The sequence below is a fragment of the Euwallacea fornicatus genome, chromosome 3, assembly GCF_040115645.1.
Source record: "Euwallacea fornicatus isolate EFF26 chromosome 3, ASM4011564v1, whole genome shotgun sequence".
Lineage (NCBI taxonomy): Eukaryota > Metazoa > Arthropoda > Insecta > Coleoptera > Curculionidae > Euwallacea > Euwallacea fornicatus.
Window position 1 is genome coordinate 3,380,341 of NC_089543.1, and position 26,080 is coordinate 3,406,420.

Below are 26,080 nucleotides of genomic sequence, written 5' to 3' on the forward strand. Positions count from 1 at the left end.
TTTAATACCTGCAATTTTATTAACAGTTATAACTACTAATACCTTAAACTCAAATTAAACTCGGAAAGCCCAAATATCAAGAAATCTTCTCAGGTGGTCCCGAATGTTGACTAGCAATTTTAAGGTCTTAAAGTACACTTTAAAAACACATCCCTGCAGTCAATATTTTGGTCTAGAAGCGAATTGTCCTTGATATAAGGTCCGCGTCCAACTACATTTTGAAATTTAATTGTATATAATTCGAGAAAACTTTGACTATTAAGGCCTAAGAACAAATATGGCAATCAATTTGGTTTTTTGTATTTTTGTATGTAATTGATACTACGTTGAAGGTGCCTGCTGAGTTGTGCCCAGTTTCATTGAATTTTCATGAACCCTGTAAGCTTATTATATGGTTTTATGTGCGTAAACCTTCAAATAATATGCGTAAATAGTAATATTAAAACCCGAATATTTGAGCGATGAACTAGGTACCTACATTAATTGAACATGGTCAAATGATCTCTACCCTAGAATTATTAAAATTTAATTATATTCTCTACCGGGTATATAGAATTTAAGAAATAACCCGACGTACTAAGGAACTTGTGTGTGAATATTTATTTATAAATGTAATTCTACCATTACTTTTATATCTATTTTATCCGTAATAATAATTCACTATTGCATTCATGAGGCTAAGCAAGCACTTTTTCACCACCACTACAGATAGAAATCTTACAATTTAAGAAATATTATTTTTGTGATTTAACTCATAAAATGTTTTGCTTTTAGCAATAGAGAAATAATTAGATTTTCCTCTTGTACTGGCAGAATACAAAATATAAAGTTTCCATATGAAGGTGTTGTCATATACTAATGGAAATAAATTTCGAAAATGACTTAGAGGTATTTTGTATGAAGAACCTTTTTTATAATTCGAAACTGCCCATACCCCTTACTTTAATAATAATTATTATCTCATTTAGCCATTGGCAATCAAATCAAACGTAGATTTAATTCCCCATAAGCTTCTGAACTTTTTTCTCACTAAACTAGAAAAATGGACCCATATTAAAATGTTATTGACTTCGCTAAACAAGGCTCGCGCTTTGCTCATATTTGGACGACATAGTTTGATTCTATTTCAGTGCTAGATGCTTCTCTTCCTTTCAAATCTTCTATCTTCTTTGGGCGACTTGCCTTTCTGTCAGAGGTAGCTCGGCTGCGCAGCACAACAAAACAAATTCATGTGCTTATAAAGGAAGGTTCTGTGCTTTTTGGTCCACTGGTTGGAAACATCTTCATTCAAGGCAGATGATTTTTCTGTGAAGAAAAAAATTATATACACAAGTTCAATGCTGATACTTGTAAACAGAATCGCATAATAAAATCAAGGTCCGAAAGGAAAAATATGTTATTCTCTAATTATCCAGGAAGATAGTCGAATGTTTTTCTCTAAGCTGAAGATATTGTCGTTGTTCCAATTTAAAAAGTTCGCCTTGGATTTATAAATTTTTTTATCATTCTGTACACAATAAACATAAACTAAAAAAAGGCCAAAACCATTTTTTTAGCAATTTATTGTTTTGCTTATTATTACCTAGCGTATATCGGCTGTAAAGTTTTTTGTATGTTTTCGTACCGATATCATTTCGTAGATGAGTCAGTCTTGTGATAGCGCGGCGACAAATAAGATAGTCGTAATCCGGAAATACTAATCGGAATAGTGTTCGTTTATTTCAAAGACACGTGAGATATCTCACTGTGTTGGTTGGAAGTGAACTCTCCCCTCATGGTTACGTAGAACGAGATCCACATCCACGTTTTCCCATCGCCGTCACATTTAACCCCGGCTTAACATGGAAAAATACGATAGAGTGTAAGGATCATGGTTTTATTTCTAACAGAATTTATGCACTATTTCCTGGAAATACCCCCTTATAGTAAAAATGAAAGTTTACTATCTGGAGTAAACAAAGAAATGAATATAGCATGTCGGATTTAAATCCCAGTAAGAGCTGGACAATTTATTTCGATAGTCCATAAGGTTGTTAAATGGCCCTAAATAAATTAACATTAGGGACACTAAAGGCACTTAAGAAAAGATTTAAAGATGCTATCAATGAAGGTTTCAATGGTTAAGAAGCGTAAGTTTTGCTCTGGTTAGCATTACCGGAATGTGATAATGAAAAAAGTTTCTCCGTGAAAAACACGGGGCAAGCGAAGTGAAAATTCATGTTCAACATCGACTGATAGGAATAGAAGGATTGTCCTAAATTACATTTTAAACTGTGATTTTACAATGAAAGCTTACCCAAGTTATTTTCCTGTTTTGGCATATACTCGCCGATTTCTTTCAGGATTTTAGCTATCTCCTCGGAATCTTTAACGATACTACACAGCTCCTCGTGGTTGAAATCTGGGGTAATTTGCTTGCATAGCAGAATTTGACTTATAACATTTCCCAAATTTGATGGACCAGCTCTATTATCTGGAAATATTTAGAGAAAAAGATTGAAACATAACGTACCTTGGAACATAACTTGAAAATTAAATTGAGTATAAGTTTGTAGTAATATTTACTTTAAGAAGGATTGTGTAAAACTTGGCAAATTTGTTATGTATTGTTTTTCCTTAATTTCATTGAGTGTGTATGAAAGTCGATAAAAAACTAATAACACTATAGTAAATCATTCAATGCTAAAATTAAAAGCCATTTATACACAGGGTGCTACATCGTTAATGAAATACCAATGAAATCAAACTTAACACGACCTATATTAAAAGAACTATATCATTGATGGAAAGCGGTTGGCTTTAGGAAAAGAGCTCAATTTGTAAATAAGTAAACCATATATGTGATTTTAAATCATAACTGTGATGTTGCTCCCCCCAATTTGCATTCGAGCATTAAAAAAAAACACGAAATGTTCATGAAATTGGATTTCGTCCTTCATCAGCGCCAGCAGAAGCTATTCGAATATCAACATAACGGTCCTAGTAATAGAATGAACGCAGATAAACATTATTTCAATCGATGTAATTCTCCCTAGAGCACTCCATTGAATTATAGTTATTGATGTTAATTAATACTACACTAGAGTTTATTTATTCTAAAACCATTTAAATAACTTAATTAATTCCAAGGCAACTATTATTGAAGATTAAAATATGTGCTTACCGTAATATCCGGACATATCCATGGGGACAATTTGCACCAATCTATGCGATTTGCTTAATTCCCTATAGAACAACTGTGCCATGAAATATAGCATAACAAGGTTCTGGTTATCCGCGGGTATTCCCTCATCTATTGCACTGAAATAAACCACATCAACTCAGTGAGCAATAACACAGCACAATAGTATTTAATGTTAATTAACATCGTTCGTGGATGAGAAGTTAGTGAGTTATTTACAAGAGCACGTTCCACAGCTAAAGCGCATCTAATGTCTAAAAAGTGCTTAGCTGTTCCCTAACTATTACTGCTATAAACTTCCTCGACCAGCTGGATTTACTTTTAATCTGACTTCCCTGATGTCTGCAGTCGAGCAGACAATTAATAATTTAATAGAAGTTGCCTTTTAGTGTCGTTTTCTTCATCTAATTGGGATTCTTTCGTTGCAGATACGAGGTTTAAAAGTTCCAGTACTTTACCCTTTGTGAAAGGTTTTCACCGTCTATAACTAATTGGGAATACGTTAAGAGAGAAATCGTGGCCGCAAACAGCTTGAGTGAACCACACAGATTTTTACTCACAAAGAACAATATTTATAGGTCTTGTTAAGATTCCTTAGAGTTATATAGCTGTAAGGTTTTTAGCAGCTAATATGTCTCTTTTGGTCCCATCTTCGTAATAAAGTGCAAATTATCACTATTTTTGGTTTCCACCAGAGCACTGGTCACATGAATTTTTCATTAAGTAATTATGAAACACATTTCTTGGATCTGTACATTATTGTACCTTTACGGGTACATTCCGATATCAAATTAATAATTTCCTTTATTGACGTGTCTGTAGTTTTTTAATAACCTTACATGGTTATCATCAGAGTCTCTTTCTCGTAATCACAGTTTTTTCAGTACACGCTATAGTATATTCTTCACGTGATCTTTTTTTTGTCATCGTTCTTATCCTGGTCTTTTTTTTGTTCTTTTAGTTTATTTTTCTTACTAAATACAAAATACACTACAAACATGAACGACACCCTGCGGGTACGTCCAAAATAAACTACGAGCAGGTGAAATATTAACTACAAACACGTGAAGGACGAATAAACTACGAACTAGTTGCGGTGTTGTTTCTCTTGGTTTAGCCGTTACACTAACACTAAAGCTTCTTTTAGATAATTCAATTCCTTGTCTAACTTTTTGCTCAGTATGTTACTTGAATAGAACAGAGGTCTGCAGTTCTTCTATGGTACGTCTTTTTGCATCTTTTCCAAGGTTATACACATAACTTCATAAATTCATGCTACCGCAATACGAACGTTGAAAAATTACTTCCAATACAAGATGCCACTAATGAAATATAGTCAACAGCAATTTTTAACAGTATTAGTCATATATCAAGTGGATATTAATCCCTGGAATTTACGATCGTAAACTGTGCCAAATAAATGGGGTGTAAATAAGCTCTTTACTGAGCTAGAAATTTTTGCAACATTTTTCCTGATAAATTTTAACCCAGAATGCTATTGAAAAAAGACCATTGCTGTTACCCGCAAAGTAAGAATAAATGTTTCTACTTTTACATAAAGGAAATGGGAAATGAATTCAGAGGAAATGAATGAAAATATGTTATGTGTCCCTTAGAGGCTCAAAACTTAGTATTTGCTCTCGCTGCGAATATGCTAAAATCAAGTAAATTTATTCTGTTTGTGCTAATGTGGTGTAGAAACTGTTCCATTATTCGTTCAAAGAGATAAGGATGGGGTCAAGCCAGAATCCAATATACCCTGCAAACTTTGAGCGTTCGATTCACCCCATATATCCGCCACTTATTTAAGTTTTAGTCGACCTTTTTAGTATTTAGACAAATTATTCAGTAAATGTAAGTACTATTTACTATTCGATGATAACCGAGACCTAACACTGAGTCGTTTGTACGTTATTGGCAAAAAACGAAAAAGATCTAAGAGAGTCACCTGATAACAGGGAGACAATTTCCCGGAACGGAGTTAATAGAAAAGCGAGCCACAGCTGATCATATATATAGAAACCTTAGAAAATGTGGTCTCTTTCCAGTTATTTCAAAAAAGCCGCAGGCATTTCTTAATTTAAATGAGCGCATTTCTATTTTGTTATTTCCTGTGTGAACTCTCTCTAAAGATATTACGAACTATTATTCTTCGTGAGCGAACTGAAGTAAGACCTTGACAAAAATTACTGCTTTTATTTATTTAAATACAATGACCCATAGCTTTGCTTTTAAGTGCTTAAAAATAGTGTAGAATTTAGTTCAAACGAATGAGTGTTCCTGCTTCTTTTGATTATAATGTAAATTTTAGAAATTGCGAAGTTTTTAAAAATCCAATACTTAAATCATATTGTACAGGCTGATTCAACAAAAAGAATGAATAAGGGTGATGAACCTGGAAAACTTGGCTTTCTAATTATTAATAACGACACGAAAGTTCTAACATAATAAAAATATGCAACGTGTCAAAAAATTTGGCTAACCTGACCTATCTTGAATTGAACAAACACGTTTTTGGTTGTCTTACTGTTCGGCGTGTAATTTTTTTGACATTTTGCGTTAAAGAGAGATGCGCTGCAGATTGTTAAATTCTTAGTTCAAAAACTCATATACTTAATTTTGAAAATTTGCACGATAACTATTACGAGTGCTACTTGTGACGATCAAACGATTTATGCAAGTTTACAGGTTGATCTGCAAATCGCCCAACTTTCTTTTTTTATAAATCGAACACTACATCTTTACCTGGTTTCGAAAAGTAGGTGGTGTCAAAGTTCATTTGAATAATTTAATGTTTGATAACTTTATAATAATGAGGTTAATTTTCATAATTACTCATCTTGCCCATATAAGAACTATTCAGTCTTACGACAATGTCTTACATCTCAGCTTAATTTTCTACAGTGATATGCAAATTTTCGAAAGTGTATATAACAGAGTTTTGAAATACTGGTAATATTCTGGTCTTTTTTGGCGCCCCGCTTTTCGACGTGGCTCAACCCGATTATTATGAATAATGTGGAACAAATTCATGGGAAAATGCATCATTTTTAATACCCAGTAATGCTGGAATTTACATTTTATAATATAATACATATATTAATGTCCGGGATCCCGGTATTTATTATCTAGATAAGATTGGACATTAAAATATTTATTCTCATTCAATTTTTTAAATTATAGACACCTAATTACAGGACATAAACCATAGTCCCATGTAAAAACTGTAACTACTACCACATGCAGTCTCACTATGTTATTCGTAATCATTACTTTCCCCTACAAATATTTGGGTGCATGGCATAAAGGGTAGACCATAACATTGTGTTGGAAACAATTTGGTATTCAAATTGTCCGCATAGATTTCATTACAACGGTAACAAAAGTGTAATGAATGGATATTACTCACAATACAATTGTTTTATCGCTGGAATTATTTAAAAACCAATTCCTGTGGCTTTCCTTTAGAAACTTACTTTAAAAATCGTTCTTGAGTTTGCAAGCATGTCTGAATGTTTAATGTCCGTCGTGTAATTTAGAAGGCGTGTGGGTAAAAGTACTTCAGGCCATGCTTCCTGTTGCTGAATCTGGGTCTGGTTAAAAGAGTAAATTATTACTGTAGGGGTATCTTGTTCGCGTTTTTGATGGAGGTTGCTTTAGCAGGGCAGTGTAGCGTTGCTCATAGTATCACTCCTCGTCCGGTTTCATAAATACAAAACACTTTTTCCTCATCAACCCCAAACACATTCATTGTTACATCGTAAAAGCCGTCGGATTAATTTCTCGTTCCTGCAGTATACACGAAAGCTTTCGCATGGAGAATGCAACTTGGGATGACCTATTTCGTCTCGGATAGAATAGCGAAATTGTCAAGAGTAAATTTCCTATCATCTATTTTAATGTCGACTTCCTGTACACACGATACCGCTTCCCATTTAAGCTCTACAGCAACTAGAATAAAAGCTTCCAATTGACTCTCAATTGATCTCTAAATCCGTTTTAATACCAAACGGCTGTGTTTGTTTAGTTGCCCTATTGAGGAAATATTCATTTTGTTCCCTTGCCAGTTTTGCTAGAGCTGCAAATCTCATAATTATTCAATTTGCTCTCGAATACATTCTCACTTCTAACTCTCTTCGAACTATAAAAAACATTAATTATGAATTTGAACTTCGTCTCAGTAGGTTTGCAAATAAGTATGTAAATTGAAGGAGCACAGAAGGATACAAAAATAGATTTTGTTAGTGCCAAAATAAAGACTTCTTATCAGGCTGACGTATAGACGCTGCAAATATGAGATGAATATGTATAGCGAGACCATGATAGGAGAAATTCTCTTGTTTGGCTCTAACAGGCTTTGAAAATACTTTCTCCTCCCCAATTTTATGTAATAGGAGAATGGTCTATTTTAACCGTAGCTCCCCAATTTGCGCAACATTTATTCACATCTTCATGTGTCAGTTTCAAAGATTCCGCGATGTCTGGCAATAAAGGCCATAAATTATACACGTGCTGCTGCTTGACAAATTTGTCATGCTTGAATGATATGAAATCTTTGGTTGATTAGTTCCGGGCGATATTCGTTAGATATTTTGCCAAATATCTTTATCGTCCACGCTCGGCAGCATTGAATTTTTGAAGATACCGTTGCTCCATAATTCTTGTTAAAAATGTCACAAGTAAAAGCCATTTACCCTATTTATTTCCACCCCTACGCTCTGTCCCATTAGGCTTTTAACAAAATTAAACCGAATAATTAACTCAAAGTAAGAAATTTTAAAATACGAATCCATCCCTTTCCCTAGTTGAGAACTCATTATTTTTTTAATTAGGTCAAGTACAGGACCGAATTTTAAACAAGTTGCAAACTTTAAGTTATGCGGTTTTGCGGAATCCCTTTATAAACGCCCGGATTCGGATCCTCTTAGAAGCAAGTGCGATTTTTGAAGAAAAATAAAAATTAAATTGGTGAAATTTTTGTTACTATTGGAGGAGAAAAGATTTGAAAAAAATTATTTTGTGGTTTGGATCTGTGTAAAAGTGGAAATATTGGGTTGTTCGATAATTAATGTCGTATTTTTTTATGTTTTTTCAAAGTGAATATACTTATATTAATAATAAATATTAATCATTGATGTAGTGGTCATCTTGGTGGATGACCTTTTGCCATCTTTCGGCAAGTTGGAAAATTCCGCGTTCGAAAAAGCCTTGATTTTTAGAAGTAAAAAATTGATTTAACTCATTTTTAACGACTTGATCAGAATCGAAATTTTTACCATTCAAATGATTTTGAAGAGAACGAAACAACAAGTCAGGGCTATATGGTGGATGAGGTATCAGTTCCCAATTTAGTTCCAATAATTTTTGACGCGTCATTAAAGACCTATGGGGTCAAGCATTATCATGACGGAACAGTACCCCTTTGCGATTAGCGAGTTCAGGACGTTTTCTTTTGATTTATTCGTTCAATTTCGATAGCTGATGACAATAAACATTCGAATCAATAGTTTGGTTTCTCGGAAGCAGTTCAAAATAAAGAATACCCTTGTAGTCCCACCGTGCAGATAGCAAAATCTTCTTTTGATGAATATTGGCTTTGGACGTCGATCGCGCAAGTTTGTCTTGTTGGGTCCATGATCGTTTTCGGACTACGTTATCGTAGACAATCCATTTTTCATCACCCGTTATGACTCTTTTTAGAAGTGGGTCGTTTTGGTTACGATTCAGCAAAGAATCGCATATGTTAATGCGTTGGGTGAGGCGAATTTCCTTTAATTCGTGAGGAACCCAAACATCCAATTTGCTAACGTACCCAAGCTTTTTTAAATGCAGAGAAACGGTTGTATTCGATATGTTCAACTTTTCTGCTATCTCTCGAGTTTTCATACGCCAATTAGCTTCGATTAAGGCCTTTATTTTATCGTTATCAATGGTGATTGGGCGTCCAGTGTGTGGTGCATCTTGGACATTAAAATTTCCGGAACGAAAGCGAGAGAACCAACGCTGGCACTGGCGTTCAGTAAGGCAGTTCTGACTATAAACTTCACACAATTTCTTTTGAGCTTGTACTGCATTTTTGCCCTTTCGAAAGTAAAATAATAAAAAATGTGTCGATAATGCTCACTTTGATCGTCCACCTTTAACTTTAATTTTAAACAACTTCTTGTTTACTAATCACGTTCAATTTTCGATCGAAAAAAGTCTAAAACATAACCTTTAAAATGGCATATAATAATATAAGCGACGAGATCGCTATTACTCAATATATATAAATTAAGCCATCTATGAGAATAAAACGACATTAATTATCGAACAACCCAATATATAGAGTATCCTCAATGTACCACTAATTTCTCAGATGGAAAAAGGTCGATTATGCAAAACACGCTTGCATAGCTTCCTTTTATTTTTGTATAGCTTTTAAACAGACTGTAGCATTTTTGTGAAACCGGATTCACTTGTGTAAATTGCAGAATACTATAAAGCAATAACACGATACTACAAAACATCCCTGCCTACCGAGTGTTCCGAAATTAGGGAGACGGAAGGATAAGTTGAGAAGTAACTTTGTAGTTCTTAGTAATAAAATTCTTTCTCTTTTTCTTAGATCATATAGCTACTGTATTTCCAAACTTTTCGACTTTTTCCCTTAGTTTAAAATTCTGAACCATCATTGAACAATTCGAAATTTTTATAAGTAGTTTACAGATTGTTGACGATGGCACGTACCTGCTGAAAATTAAAATTTTTCTTCCGCTTTCGCTACAAAAAGTTAAAAAGTTTTCGACTGCAAATTTTTCTTCCTAAAGAGATATTATTATCCCTATTGTTATTGATCGAAAAAGCAGCAAACGTCAGCTGAGTCTTTTTCTTTGATTCATTTCTGCGACGCCCTAATAAGTCAATTTCGTCTGAACCCCTCTGTAAAAAGTCTCAATCGCTAGCCGGATAGCGGATTGCAGTTTCTCTGTGTTTCCCTCTCGATTCTTGGAGAGAACCATTCGCAATTACCTTCCTCAGAAAGGTCAGGTAAGGTTAGGCATCGTGTAAATCCCACCCAATGGACATCGCTATAGAATTTTAAACGTTGTTTTGTGATAATATTCTGCAGCTTGTCTCAGACAGTATTTGATCATTAAATTCTTGAAAAGTACAGACATGCACCATTTGTGTGCCTCCGTTGGCCTTATTTTCTCTACTGTCTTTTCAAATGGGAACCTGCTTTCAGAGATACGTTAAGATGGCCTTGTTCACACTTGTGAAGACCTAGGAGATTCTCGTAATAGTTCTTTCTTACGTGCCTAATATTTCTCCTACCTAAATGGTTCTATCTAAAGCATTTTTGAAACTTTCTACCATAGAAACGAAGCTTTTTCGTAAATCAATTAATTGAGGTTTTTCATCTTTTCTCCTTGTGTTCAGGTGTTTCTAAGGCACCACTCCAATTATTGCTTAACTCTGTATATAACTAAAGTTACAAAGGTAAACGTCTTACATTAAATAAAGCACGAAAATTATAAAATATAGATCACAAAGGACCAGAACTCTTAGCATATCAAACAACTTAGAATTTATTATTGTTTGCCATCATTTTGATTAAATGCAAAGCTTACAATTTCATTTAAAGTCCTAGCTGTTTGCGTATCGCTTTAACTTCAATTCAAAATCACAAACATGAAGTACGTTTTAGACCAAATTCAATTTAACATTTTCTCTGTACCGGTATTAATCAGTTTTGTAAAAGTCTAAGGGTAAGGGGGAAAATAAATTAGGAAACGAGTTCAAATAAAAGGAACAATTTTCTCAGTCAGAAGTAATATAATCACGAATTATTTAAAATTGATTTCAAGTATATTTCATTTGCTCTAATACAAAAAAGTTCCTCCTCTACTCAGGTTATAGCTTTAATCATCTTAATTAACTTTCCATTGGCACTTGATAAATTAATTTAATTACCTTTGTCGTAGTGTGTTCTCTTAAACTGTGCCGTCTAACTCTATTATCAAGCTCCACTCCCTTTTACATTTTTTGATATTACAGTAATCAAATTGCCTCAGTAATATGGTTACACTATTTTCTTTTCTCTCTTCTTTCGCAACCGCGAATGGAATTTGGCCGGGAAGAAAAACATTCAACAAACCAATTCATAAGACATTTTAATAGTAATCCAATAAAGGTATTACATTTATATAACCTTTCTCCCCAGTGCTCTTCAAGGAGATTAGATAAATTACTCTGCGTTGAGTATTCTTGTTCAAAAGAGATTCTAACAATTTTATTGTAAAGAGCTGTAGGCTTTACAACCGTACTGTAACATGAAAAAAAAAACAATCTTACCTTTGTATATGCGGTAATATCAATTGACTTGTAGTTTTGCATGCTTCCACACAATTCCTGCGTAACTTCCGAATTCGTTCCCGATGTTCTGGACAGTCTCGAGATTGACCAATGGCAACTAGGAGATCCCTGAAGAGTGCAATTTGAGCATTGATGTCTAATACCAACTAAAAAATAAATTGCTTAAGATACATCGTGTTTTTGGTATATAAGTTAAGTTAGCTAACATATATGCCACGAGTTACATTTCTTGGAATGCATGTTGCAATATAATACGATAAATCATTTTTACGTCAAGTTATAATATTTTTAAAATAATTTCAAAATTTACTTGATCCCTACACTTACTGGCGGCCACATTTACATTGCCTATCCTACAGTAAATAGATCATGTCCTTTTTGTTACATTGTAAATACAAAAGATAAACATTTAAAAAATTCTTGCCCTTAGTCTCTTTGATACATTAATATTGCTGTTGCGGGCAGAGAACTAAGTGTTTTTCTATAAACGCGGTGAATTACGAACGAAGTATAAAAAAATTCTTTTAAACATTACTAATTTTAATACACTTTTCCTGCTCTCACTTCAACATATTATTCTCAATCCTCTGTCTTTTCAGAAACGACAATAATTGTGTACCAACATTATTTTATTGAGACATTTGCCAGTCTACTTATATATTTCACAGCAAAAAATATGATTCAATAATGAAATTTTGACTTCTAAGAGATGTACTTCAATGCACTAATTCATCAGCTTAGAAGACATTTCCCTTAGTTCGGAACGTTTCTCTTCATTGAATAGGAAATTTCTAGCCAGTGTTTGGGGAATTCCTCGAAGGAATAAATTTCTCTAAATTACCAATCGTATCGGACCAGTGCTAGTGATTTATAGAATTTAAATTTGATTTACTTGAGGTAAATTAGAGGGAACTGGGTATTGGAAAAGACATTAACTTAGAAAAAATCATGTACGGGGACGGTAAAATATGGACCCTATTTTACAAGAGAAAGCGCGAGATGAGATAATGTGGGTTTACCAGCTATATTATCTGGTAATGAACTGTGACAACCTAATATTGCAGGGTGACCAAGTAAATGGATTTAATGTAGGTTTCGCGTTTGACACTTATATGATTCAAAAACATTTGTTTGAATATTGGACATGTATGCGGTTCTTATATAACCTAAATTAATTTGGGTAGAGCACTCTATAGCGCGTGTATTACTTTACACGGAATACAATGACAAACTTGCGAAACAAATCATAATTATGCATGACAAAATGATAACAGGCCATCGAACATTGCAGTTCGACTGCACGGTGTAGCACAAATAACATTATGTGAAGCAATCCAGAATGTATATGACAAGAATGAAACATTGCCTTTATGCACTGTGTATCAATTTTACTTTGCTGAATTTTCAAAAGGATTACTGTACTCTCTATTATAGTTGTCTTATTCAGTTCGCAATAAAGAATGAAAATTGATTATTCCAACAGCGAAAATATAAGATTGGAGCCAACTTACAAATTATTTTAGCTTCAAATCGAATAGCGTGGTTTTTCAGCCATTCTCCCATAAATCTCAGCTTCAGTCAATTAATCATAGTCTGCTTCAACAATCTCCTTACTCCTAAGTTGGCAAATTGGCTTCTAGGTAAACTTAAGTAATACATAATTACAAAAAGTCTTCAAAGAGAGTTATATTTATCCATTAATTTCAGTAGTGATAATTGCAAATATTTTACTTTTGTGTTAATCCTACATGAAAGTGGGATTAACTAGTGCCAAACAAGCAAACCGCTCTCTTATCAAAACTAAACTTATCTCGTTAGGGGGAAACCCGTTCATGTAAGTATCGCTCCATGAATTCCTGCGGGAATAAGGAGATACTACAAACTTGTAAGGTACGAAAGCCTTGATATTTTAGATGTGTAGGATACTAATATCTTATAATAATAAAACTATGTATTTACCCCGATGGATTTGTCTTCATGCATCAAATGTTGACATTTTATGTAATAAATCACAATATATCTTGTAAAGCTGAAATGACTTTCCTATCGCCGACACACCATCATAGGCTCTATTTTCAAAATAGAAGTGCTTTTACGTGAGATAGTTAACAAGATGGAATTTTAACTTATAATCCGCATCATTAAGGGTGAGGTACATCCGGAGAAAAGTGGAATTGAGGCGAATTTGAGGGCTTGCGACGGATTACAATGTTGTGGTTAGTAGTAGTTTGAACAGTGCAATTTAAAGGCGATAACTTAAGATTTTAAGTAAATAATTTTCATCTAAAGGATGGCAATATGAAAGCAACCTGAAGAAGGTTTTTCAAATGCTCTTGAAAAAAACTCGGATGAATTTTATAAGTCTAAACAAAAATCCTTCTTACAAACAAAAAAACGTTGCAGACACAATTCGTAAAACGTAAGTAAAGCATTATTTTCATAAGTTCCACCAAAAAAAAATAGCAAAATCACGAAGGCTTATACCAAATAGACCATTGATAGATACCAAGGATGATATAGTTAAAAGAAAACTATAATGACTTAATAAAAAGAGATATTCAAAAGTTCAACTGAAGAAATAATGAAGGAAACCTCTCGAAGACTCATTAGAGATTCTTCCTGGAATCTTTAAGATGGAAACTCATAAATTTTGAATACTATTCGGTCTTAAGCATTGTCAAGCATGTGTTGTCTTTATCGACGCTGCTGTTTCCAATTTAGCAATCAAACATCTACAGGGCGTTAGGGAAATAACTTTCGTAAATCTAACCAATCATTAAGAACATCATTTTAAACAGAAAATTACGTTACAGCAGAGGTCGAAAACTTGATATTTAACAAAAACGAGTTAAAGTTGTTAACCGAACATCTATAATAAGCTAAAAATTTTAATAAAATGATGAAAAACGTACTTGGCAGATGTTGATTGTTTGTCGTGTAACAAAAAAAATTAAATTGTTCAGCTGTAGCATTGCTGAAAGCAATTTAAAATTTAATTAATAATTAATAATATAACTTACGATCTTTTCTTAATGCATTAATTTATTATGACTTATTAACAGTACCTATGTGAAAATGTATTCTTTACGAGAGTATCATGACATGCTTTTGATTTATGGAGAGGCGTTACAAAATTCCGAAGCAGCTGGGCGCATTTACACTAATCGCCATCCAGAAGGAAACTTGTAGCTCAACAAACGGAATTTTTCATCATGTACGGGAAAATTGGTTAAAATGCTGTCGTGTGTGCATGAACTCAAATAGTGAACATTTCGAATATATTTGACTGTGATGTGGGTGGTTCAAAATGTATAACGTAACATGTTATGCTAATTAGAAATGACAACAATAATTGAATGGTAAGTGGCTTTTCAAAATAATAAAATAAGAATCACATAATGTTTAAATTATAACTGTAAAATCTATTAGATCTAAAAACCCGTGTAAAAATGTATACTTGGTTTGTGCCGCTATCTAAGGAGATATCGAAATTAAATAAGTACTACGCGACGTTGCCAATTCTCAAAAAAAATTCCTGGTATATGCTTAAATTACGACTCCCGTTGCAAGGAACTTTTTTATTCAAAATAATGTTTTTAATCATTGGTTAACTTTCCAAAAGTTATTCCCTTGACACCCTATATACATGGCTAAATATTTTTATTAGTAGTATTCTCATTATCACTATTATTATTATTAAGACTAGTACTGTTAACTTGCAACATGTAAAAATTAAAACAGATTTATAGGTGAATGGAGATTATTTTAAGTTTTAAGCAACACTTCAAGTAAAAGCAGGTTTCTTTGATAAAATGCTGAGCAAGCTTGGTAATCCTTTATTTAAAAACTTTCTTCGTTTCCCATCCTTCGAAGTTTCTATTTCTTACTAAGCTCGCAATTCGGCGAATATTTAATGTAGCGATTTAAAAGCTTAGCTGAAACTTATGATGTATATTTTGTCTTATTCTGCTTACCAAATAATGCATTTAAATTTATTTTTTCCATGACTTGGGAGTCCATTTACTTCTTAATGCGTTGCCTACATTGAGCAATTTAATCAAATCAGTTTAGCTCCCAAAGTTAAACTGGAACATTACATTTCCATTCCATAGTTGGTCAATCTGCAAAGTTGTGGCCACAAAGAAATACGCTTTCTGCCACTCTACGAATAATTTAAATCCTCTGAAAGCTAAAGCCAGTGATTTTTTTGGAAGATTATTCGAGTCGAATTCGGTAACGAAGATGCTTTGAAAAATTAGGGCGCATTTGTCCCCTAAGATGGTTTCCGCCCATTTTAAATAACACCGCTCTAAGTCTCGTTTTAAATTCTGTTTGTGCAAAATGATTATGAGTGTCTCATGAATTATGTAACGTAATTACTTTAGTGAAATTAGCTCTACCTACTTGTCTGCTTTTTATACTACATAGTCAGTTAACGCCATTATTATCTCAGAGTAGTAAAATACAAGTGAGCTGCTATAAAACTATTGTTCTCGAACTACAAAGCAATATCTCGTTTGAGCTAACGGTAATTTTTCATCCTTTATCATTTTACGATCGAACATAAGAAGCTATTGTGCTTTTCTTAACAGATAACTTCTACGGAATCAGATGACTCGGCCGCTCTCGTAATTAAACTTCCGGGATCAATATTGGGAATAAGCCGCTCTTTTACCCTGTCTCTGTAAAGGTGCCTAAATCTATTTCCCTTTAAGGGGTATCCAATATTCTTCATTTAGACCAGACGTTTTATTCCTTACAGACATCGCCAGGTGAATAAACGAGGTATTTTAAAACACCACAAATATTCCAACACTATAGAGCACTTACTCTAATTAGATCACTTGAAAACAGAGTCTTGTAAGTTAAACGATTCGTATTTAAGCGGTTGGGAAAATTCAGTGAGAAAGTGGTGTATATTTGCATGCTTCTAAGTATTGATCATTATCAAAATAATTTCTATGTATATCTGTGTCAACTGTTGAGTGAGAGTAAGAGAAAATAATTTTATAGTTGTTAATGAGGCTGGTAGTGAATGAATAATGAGTAGAAAGTGAAAGGAAATTGTGGTTTTAAGTAATTATCAGTTATCAAATTTTTCGGTAATGTGTCAAATTAGACCTATAAAATTTTTATCGAGTACGTTTTTAGAGAGAGAAAACCAGAAAAAAAATCAGAAAATTATGAGAAATAATGAAAGAGAAGTTGGGAATTGGAGGAGGTTAGAGAGGGGAAATAATATTAAGATCATTAACACTAAAACTACAAGTTTGCACCGGAAGTAGACCATACACGAGGTAAATTAAACTCCCTGAATGTCTATTTAGATTTTTAATTTTAGTTTTAAAAATTGCCTGGTAATTCAACCTCTCTTTAACAGAACTATAAACTGTTCTGCAAACTTGCAATGCTACTAAAATAGAAAATAAAAACTATGGATATAGTCCCTAAAAATAAGTGAATGAGTATACTTCCCATTCACAAGCGTATAAAGCGCTACAGCGGTGCTGATGAAAATTCGCATATTTAAAGGTTGATGCAAGTTAGAAAATGAATTATGAAGGCACGTGGAATATCGGTATTTATAAACACATTATGGAACATTCGAATTATTCTTTGGTGTCATGACATGTAGTTCTGACAAGTAAATAAGGCATTAGAGAATTAGCCCATTATACCGGTAGTAATGACTGATTCAATAATGGATTATCAATATTTACAATCAAGGGGAAGCGATTTGTGTGTTGGAAGGCAACATAGTATTTGTTATGTAGCTAAAATCAGAACAAATATACGAATTACCGTTGAATCAATAAGTTGGAAAATGTAATGAATGCCACATGGAAATAAAGGATAGAGTTTATTTGAATGAACCACTGTGATAAAAAAATTGCGTTAATTTTCACTCCTCAATTTAGTATAAACAATTTAAGCGATTTCGCCCATAAGTAGATTAACCAATTTTACAAAACACGTAAAACCTGAACCAATTTCAACGCAAGTTTATGCGTTTCCCATTGTAATTTCCATTTATTTCTTTGTTGTTCAAATATATTCAAGGGAAACCTTTATCCCACATAGGCACGACCTTTCCCGAAAAGTGAACCTTTGAACATAAATTCCCATTGAAAAGAATTTTTAATTGAAAATATCACGGTAAATTAGGATCCTTGGGAATCAAAAAATGCCGGCAGCAATACAGAGGGGATATAACAATCATTCCGTTGGACAGTAATTACCTAGACTTTCAGCTCAAATTGCAATCTGTAGTTTTTCTAACCAAAGAGAAGATTTTTGTTTGCTCAAGTACCTGGCAAACAAGGGAAATGAAGCACAAAGCAACTAAAACGGTGTGTCTTAGCTTTGTTATTTCGAGGGGTTAATTAGTAAGCTAGATTTTAAGTAAAATATTAAAAGAAGGAATACTAACCAAATTTACCTTAATGGGGTCATAAGCATTAACATACACTGAAGCCCTTCTGTTGATTAGTGATTTGCAGCCAATGGAACTAGATCTTCTGCCTGCCATCAATTATTCAGGAAAAGCTTAGAAGTATCAGTCTAGCAACAAAAAAAGAAAAAAAATCAGTTTTCAAGCTATAATAACACTCCATGGAGTAAATTCTTTACATATGAGCAACATTAACATAATGCCCCGGCGAATACTCTGTGGTATAAGCTTATAAATATTTTACGTTTCCAAGCATAGTGTTTATATTTACCCTTCATCTACCGTACATAGACGGTAGGGCATGTAAATTAGCTTTGTTGAAGTGGGCCTTAGTCAACATTAAAGCTATAATTTATTTTATTGACTGTCTAAGGTAATTCAAGCAGGAAATTTAAAGAACAAGCTCAGCATGCTAACGGGCACTTATAACCAGTTTCACGCATATATAAAAGATCTTTTAAACTTTGATTCTTGAAAATTCCATATACAGTAATGTTGTTCGTCTCCAAGGTATCATAAAGTTTTACGATAATAAAGATTAGCAGATAAGTAATTAAATTTTTGAAATAATTCCTTAAGCTTTTATCTTCAGAGACGAGTAACTCCTGTCTGCTTTAGACTTTGAAAGGAGTCCTCGTTTTAATCGTGATAAATCACTCTTCAAAACTTTTGAGATCTTAAGAAGTATTTAGGTAGTTGAAAGGAAAGGAAGTTGAATTACGGAAAAGAACAGCTGGAACACGTGATTTTTCCCTTGTTTTCAGAGGCTCAATAAAAATACCGGTAATTTTTAAAAGCTGTTCCATGAACTGACTGAATTGTGTGAATTAGAGAGTTGTCGAAGTAATTGAATGTTAATTCGCTTTGGTGGCATTTTGAATTTAACCTTGTCACGTAAACATATCATATACCTAGAGATAGATGCAATGAATATGAGCAAAGTAAAAAAATCAGAATGGACATTTGCAACTAAATCTGCTTTGTGGTTGCACTCTGGTCAAATGTTTCATTCATCGTAAACACTAAATTTTTCACTGGACAATCCATATTTTAATTTATTTAATTACTTGCATTAAATTGTCTTGTTCACCAATTTCACTAAAAATTTTCCAGCCTGTTAAACATGTTCAGTTCACAATAATTGATCTCAGATTAACTTCACATAGGAACAATTATTAAATGAAAACCTTTGTTCGTAGATATAAATGTAAGTACTTTACAACAAAAAATCAATTTCTTAGCGTGTCTCACGAATTGTTCCTGAAAATGTCACCATAAAGCAACATTGTTTTGCAGAGAACTTACTTTAAGTTATGTTAAGCAGCTGCCACTTACAACAAATAAGAAATTTTTGCCACAGTTGAGTTTGAATTATTTCAAAATTTACATAACCCTTGCAACTTAAAGCAATAAGTTTCACTAAAAATGACAAACTTAATAAAAGGTTATTAATTTGCCTTTTGCATGATGATAAAAAGTTTTGCATTTCAGATATTTGCAAACACCCGGAGCTAAAAACTGTCAATAAATTTTCCAGTATCACTTCAACATCAAAGGTTTTGAGGAAGTTTAATAAAAAGTTCGAGAAAACCCTTCATATCTCCTGTCTGAAACTTTTACCCTTCTGTTAGGGAAACGCCGGTGAAATATTGATAGCCCCCTAAGAACTATCGCATAACCGACGTTTGATTCAATTTCAGAAGGACCCAGTTTGAATAAAACTTTTAAATTTGAGAAGTTGTACCCTTCATCTAAAAAGTTTTTGAATTATAAATAGTAATTTTAGTGGATCAACTAAGCAAATCAGTATTTGAGAATAGACGCTTTAGACGAACAACACTTGCTCACGTGATGTGTTTCATTGAAGTTCATTGAACATTCAACAAATCATTCTATTATGGTAACATCCTACTTCACGCAATTTTTGTAATATTTTCTTGCAAGACTAGTACCAAATACGGAAGATTGCGATTTTCTAGATCCCGAAAAGGGTCTTAATGCAAAAATTATATAGGGCACATGTATGCGCTTCATAAGGATTTGCCGCTGAAATATGATTTTTACGTGGAAATTTTGTGAAAAGGTTTTTGACTCTAGAAGTAAATTACGGTCGTAATAAGATCATAGTATGAGTAGAATTTTTAGCGTTTACCCAGAAATAGATATTATGGATATGAAGTAAATAATAAAATTACAAAATGAAAAATTGCAAATAAATCTGATCTTCAGTTACATTGATTGCAATGGTTTTTACAGATAGATGATCAAGGAAATTTAGCATAAACAGCCACAAAATACTGCAGATAATGGCAGAAATGAAGAAAAGAATAGAGTTGGTTTTGACATGTGTGTCAGGATGGACATATGAAATAAGTCAATAAAAAGTTTATTTCGCTTACTTTGAAATAAAACTACCTTGATTTGCTTGAGTTTCAAATAATAAATTAACACATATTACTGATCAAACAGGAATATTAATTTTGAATCACTAAATGCCATTTTACTTTCCGAGCTTTATAAGGTTCTATGGGAAATTAATGTTTATGTTTGTATTTTAATTTTAATTAAAATTTATATTGGCAGATTAATGAGTGTACTAACCTACTAGGGGAAAGTTTAATCACGCATTATGAATAAATTAGCTCGATAATTAAGGTGTATTAATAATTGAAGCCTCCAAATACTGTTTTGCTTTAAAAATAAAGATAGAGTGGCAGTGTAAATAACTTGGGTTTTATGATTCATGGGAAAAACGTGAAAGTTGCTACTGAGCGTCCTGAGAATAGAGCTATTCACATAACAAATAGTGGATCATAAAATGTAATTTTATATAAATTTTAATATTCGTTTTTAATTTCTATGATTGCTAGACAGAATAAATAAGTGCGTAATTTTCAACAAGAATTGCAATCATCGCTCTCACACAGTGATATATGTATAATCTGTTTGCCCAATTCGAATCGATATTTTCATAATTCAACAGATATTATTTTCGATACTGTTATGTTTAACGAATGGTTTAGCTCGGAAAATGGTAAGGAACTATCCGAATTAATACTATTAAAATGATATGTTATTAATTGGGGATATTGTTGCTGGTATGCATGTGACTGTAATTCTTATTAATATTTTAAGCACTTACATTAGTAATTTGAAAAGAGATTTATGATGAATAAGATCGTCATGGAAAACGTTTCTAGATGACCTTAAGAAGCCATGAAAGCCAATCTACATGCTACAAGAAATGCATATTTTCTATGAAAAACACCCTAATCATAACAAGACATTTAATTCATTCTTTTCATAGAGACACTTCCCCATCGCTTCCTTGGAAACCCACACATAACTTTTCTTCAATTTTCTTATTTCATCTATATTGGTTTCTCACTCACTCAACCATTAGTTTATATGTCATACTTGCTATTTTTTATAATTTTTTTTTGCGAAAGTGAGGCACTTGTAACTCAAGTACACATCACAGAAGATCTAATAATTGGCCTATTTTCTGAATAAATTCAAAACACAACACTAGTAAAATACTTATAATTTTAAAAAGTAGGAGACTTCCTAAAATTTCTTCGGACTTTTCTGAATAAATAAGACACCCAATTCCAAAAAAAACAACACTTTCTTATTGCGACTAAAATACTGCAACTCTGGGAGCATATTAGAGAATTTGTGCCGCTCTACAAACCGTAATTTATAACCCAAAAATCCCACTGCTTGCTATCAGGCGTAGCATGTTTTATGATGAAAGTAAATCAATATCTCAAGGAATGTAAGTTTATATACTATCTTATTTAAGGAAATAGTAGTTAATTCCAAAAGTCTCTTGAAAAAAGCGATATTTTATTTAAGAAATTCATTTAAATCTTCCCTTGTGTAATTTTTCAAAAAAAAATTATATATATATAACAAGCTGTCAGCGATATAAACCTGAAGATGCAATTTAAAGAAAATAGGGAACTCGAGCTATCTGTAACATTCTCCCTTGGAGGTGATCGGAAATTGATATCCCTTCTCAGATTGCAACCTTGTATAGTGGCTTTTTGCAGGTGAGTTTGGCAAGTAATGGATATCTAAGGGACTCAAATATGCTGCATGTAGTATTTCTTACACTAAAATTGAGTTGCAGTTGTGGAGAGAATAATTTTAAGTCAATACTGTCGATGAATAAAAGTTTCACGCAAAATTACTTTAACACTGTAAATTCGATATAGGATGGTGTAAAGCACGTCTTTCCGAACGAGGCTGGAAAGCAGCGATCTCTTTAAATTAGTTTTTCCACCGTTGAAGGGAATAAATAGGTACTTTTCAATGGAAACAAATTTCACAATTTGCGGAAAATTAGTTGAGGCGCGATTTAAATGAGTTTCTTAAATGGAATATCACTTTTTTTCAATAAACTTTTAAAATTAATTTTTATTTTCTTAAAGAAGACTATAAATAAATGTATACTGTATGGAACATTGATTTACTTTTATAAAATGTGTTACTTAAATAGGAAGTAGTACAATTTTTTCGTTTTACATTGAATAATTATGCTAATAAATCCTTCAAAAAATGCAGTGAATTTGTAACGTGGCGGCCTAATTAGTTTTTTCTACGTCGGGTAAGTAGACCTCGTTGCAGCGAAGAAGATACAATCAACACTAATGAGGGTTCTTTTGTGCTATGTGCCAGAAACCCGTCTTCTGAGATCTGAGAGCTTTCTTTTTATAGCTTGTCTTCGTATAGCTTCCTTACCTTAATTATCCCTGCTGTATCAAACAAAGAGTCATAAATATGACATAATTACTTTTTTTTTAATTGATAGGATGCTCCAATAAAACTTTATGACATCTTGTCCAGTTAGTTCTTTTACATATTTTATAATAATTTTAAATTAATTATATTGTGATTTCAATAGGAATTTTACAATAACAGTATGGCGGGTTATTTCAAAATAAATAAATATTTAATCAAACTCATCAGAGCTATCAAGAACAAACTTATGAAATTTTAAATAGTAAATATAATAAAAAAATTATAATGTTTTTTTGTTTATAGCTACTACAGCTTTTGAGATGTTTAAGTCAAAGTTTTTATTGTACAGTTAAGATGTAAAATGAGCCGGCAATCCACAGAGTGATTCTTTTTCTTTGAGTTAAGCCTCTTTTAATTACCCCAATCTTATTTGGATTAAGACTATGACCGATAATTTCATTAAATTTAAAATCCTTGTTTATTTTAAAATCTTGTTTTGGTCTTGCTATGTCTTTTCCATCCGTAACCATTTTCGAGCCATTTGAGTAATAATAGACAATCTATGTTTTTTTTTCAATTTATTTTAATCGTCGATTTCTCTTTCATGCGAAATTCCGAACACAAATTTCTGTAATTTTGAACCAAGAGATTTTTTATATACTTTTCCTTCCCAATCTGTTCAATAAGCCGTCGTATTATTCATTTTTTCTACCTTTTATAGTTTTTCGGTTATCATCATTTTTCAGGTTAGTTCAAAAAACATTTAAGTCTTCTTGAGACTTTAATATCTCATATTTCTCTGTAAAATATTTGGCTTTCAAATAACTTTTTACTGGATTTTTTTTATAGATAATATTTCTTGAATAAACTCTGCGTTCATAAAATACGTTTATAAATCTTTATGAAAATATGTTATTGAAAATCCTCAAAATAAAATTTTGGAGTTTAATCAGTTTTTTATTCCCAAGGACTGTTTACTAGTTCATGCATCACTGGTTATAATGCTGGCAGATACACAATGGTTTTCAATTTGTGTTGTTCATCTGTTATTTCGGTACATCAAAAACAAAATGTATCATTTTAATAGCATAAAATGACCACAATATATAAATGATAAATATTCAATCATTTATATCGATTTACGTTCAATATACTAAATTTCAGTGCAATCAATGTTTACTGATATCAGTGTATACTAAACAGATGTTTACAATTTCTCCAAAATAATCTCAACAAACAGATCGATGCTAGTTAGGAGTTTCGAAACATTTGCAAATGTTTTTGCCATATTTTATTATTATTATTTCACTTTACCTTTCTATAACCCTCCTTTATAATTAGCCCAAAAGAACAATGGGGGCAGTAATTAAGTACTTCCTTGTTCTACATAAAATCGAGCCGTGTTACAAATTTAAGTACTCTACTAATGTGCCACGACCTGTTTTACTAAAGCGTTACGATGATAATCTTATTTTAAAACCTATATTAAGTTTTGTGGAAGAAGAAATGGAAGTTAGAATAAATTGCTTTGGACGTAGGCATATTATTTCACGTTTCGTGTTGAATTTAACAAATATGATTCGCTACTATTTACATTTTTGAATAGTTTTTTGTGCTATACGTAGTTTCAATTTCACGAATGCATTCAATTAAAAACAAGCACTAATTGGCAACTTCAAACTAATTTCCGCAAGAATTAAAACTGACATTTAAATTAATATTCAACCGAATTTACCGACACCATAAAATCACAAACTAATATTTTTCTATGCAAATTAAATTTATTTTGCGGTTCCCTGGCTGGGTTTTCATTTCAAATTTCCCGCAAGGGACTCTAAAAATGGATTCTCTGATTGAAGTAGCGTAAAAAGCTATTTTAAACTCGCCAATTTCATTTTCACTCGGAAACACTCAGTTTAATTCGAAAAACATTGTGCGAAATGTTTTCCAATTTGCCAATTTTGATCATCATATACAAAACATTGCATATCGCTACTATCCACTACTAAAGCTAGGATATTTCGCTATCACCTTCAAATGCTCCGCATATAAACCGCGTGAAATTAGTTTCTAGAGTTAGGAAGTTTCCTTTTTCTTTTTGAAAAACTTTTTAAAGAACATTTCAAAATATCTTGCAAAGTCAAGAAAAAGTCACAAGTTAATGTTAAGTTTTTAATTAAAAATTAAGCAGGGAACATTGCAAGCACTAAAAGCAAGTAAAAGTTTATCTAAAAAATTTCTAGGTTATATCGGAGCATCATCATCTGAAGCACGTTCTCGTAATTACCTTCATCCATACAGAACCTTGTGCAATAGCCGACGCCCACAGAAAGACTGAAAGAGCCAGAGCAGAACTAGCGCAAACTCACACCATCGATTGCACCGAGCACGTGCTTCGCGAAGAATTGAGATATTTTCATGATTTTACGCATTATTCCTCATCCCACTTTCGCGGTTAAAACTTTTAGATCATTAGAGTTATTTTAAAAAAGTTCCAGTCGTGCTGCCGATTATGGTTCATTTGGAAAACCAGCTTTCCATTGCTCAGCAAAAAGCATTTTCCGAGCACGCCATAGAGCTTAAATAGTAACGCAATATTTTAGATCCTTGCAATAATGCCTCAAAAGTAGAATTCCGCCAAAGACCTTTTTTTGCACCGGGACCACAAAACTTGTACCACTTAAGAAATCACCGCGTGATACATTTAATAGTTCTAGATACTGCTTGAAGAATGGGATCCACTAGGTCAATAAATTCTTGCCCACCATAAAATTGTCAGCAGGGAATTATATATATATATATATATATATATATTGCTGCAGTTTTGTTTGAGGAAAGTGGGCCAATCAAGATAACTAAAAGGAATCTGTAGGTTACTGCCATACTACTTACCACAAATAGAACTTTCTGCAGCAAATGTTTGTGCTTATCAGAAACATCAAAGAGAGCTGAGCGATGTTGCCACTGTTTCTAGAATAGAAAACTAACGTTTTTGGTAGCGATTGGAAAATATTAAAATAGATTTTACGAGTGAAAGTTTAGTCGACTACATAAAGTCTTAAAAACTCTATTAAAAAAATTAGGCATAACTATAAAAAGTGCTTGATATAGACATAAATTCAACTTTTTGTAAACGAAATGTTCTACATATATTTTCATTCTTTATGACTTCAGTGGAGAGACTTCACGGCTTTCCCGACATTCGTGAAAGGAGATAGAGTGTTCAAGTTTATTTATATTCGAACTGTTGCAGTCAATTTTCTGTCTTATGTAATGTGAAAAAAGCATAAAATCATATAGAAAACGTTATAAAGTCAAAGTACCGCATTACTAATACTCCATTA

The 26,080-nt window shown here is 32.7% G+C and overlaps 1 protein-coding gene across 5 annotated transcripts; it reads right to left on the reverse strand.

The window, feature by feature from the left end:
- LOC136350762 (regulator of G-protein signaling 7-binding protein A-like) lies at positions 1 to 25,130 on the reverse strand. Of its 5 annotated transcripts, none has more exons than XM_066302813.1 (6): positions 25,024 to 25,130; positions 17,979 to 18,100; positions 11,519 to 11,685; positions 3,164 to 3,300; positions 2,297 to 2,473; positions 1 to 1,305 (listed from the first exon to the last, which is right to left on the reverse strand). In XM_066302813.1, the coding sequence occupies exons 2-6, from the start codon at positions 18,066 to 18,068 to the stop codon at positions 1,190 to 1,192; spliced, it is 687 nt and encodes a 228-aa protein (XP_066158910.1). In that variant the 5' UTR covers positions 18,069 to 18,100; positions 25,024 to 25,130; the 3' UTR covers positions 1 to 1,189. The 5 variants fall into 5 exon arrangements, with proteins under 5 accessions (XP_066158910.1, XP_066158908.1, XP_066158909.1 ...); XM_066302811.1 differs by having other exon boundaries at positions 17,970 to 18,100; XM_066302812.1 differs by lacking the exon at positions 25,024 to 25,130 and adding an exon at positions 21,133 to 21,195 and having other exon boundaries at positions 17,970 to 18,100.
- Between the last annotated feature and the right edge of the window lie 950 nt (positions 25,131 to 26,080).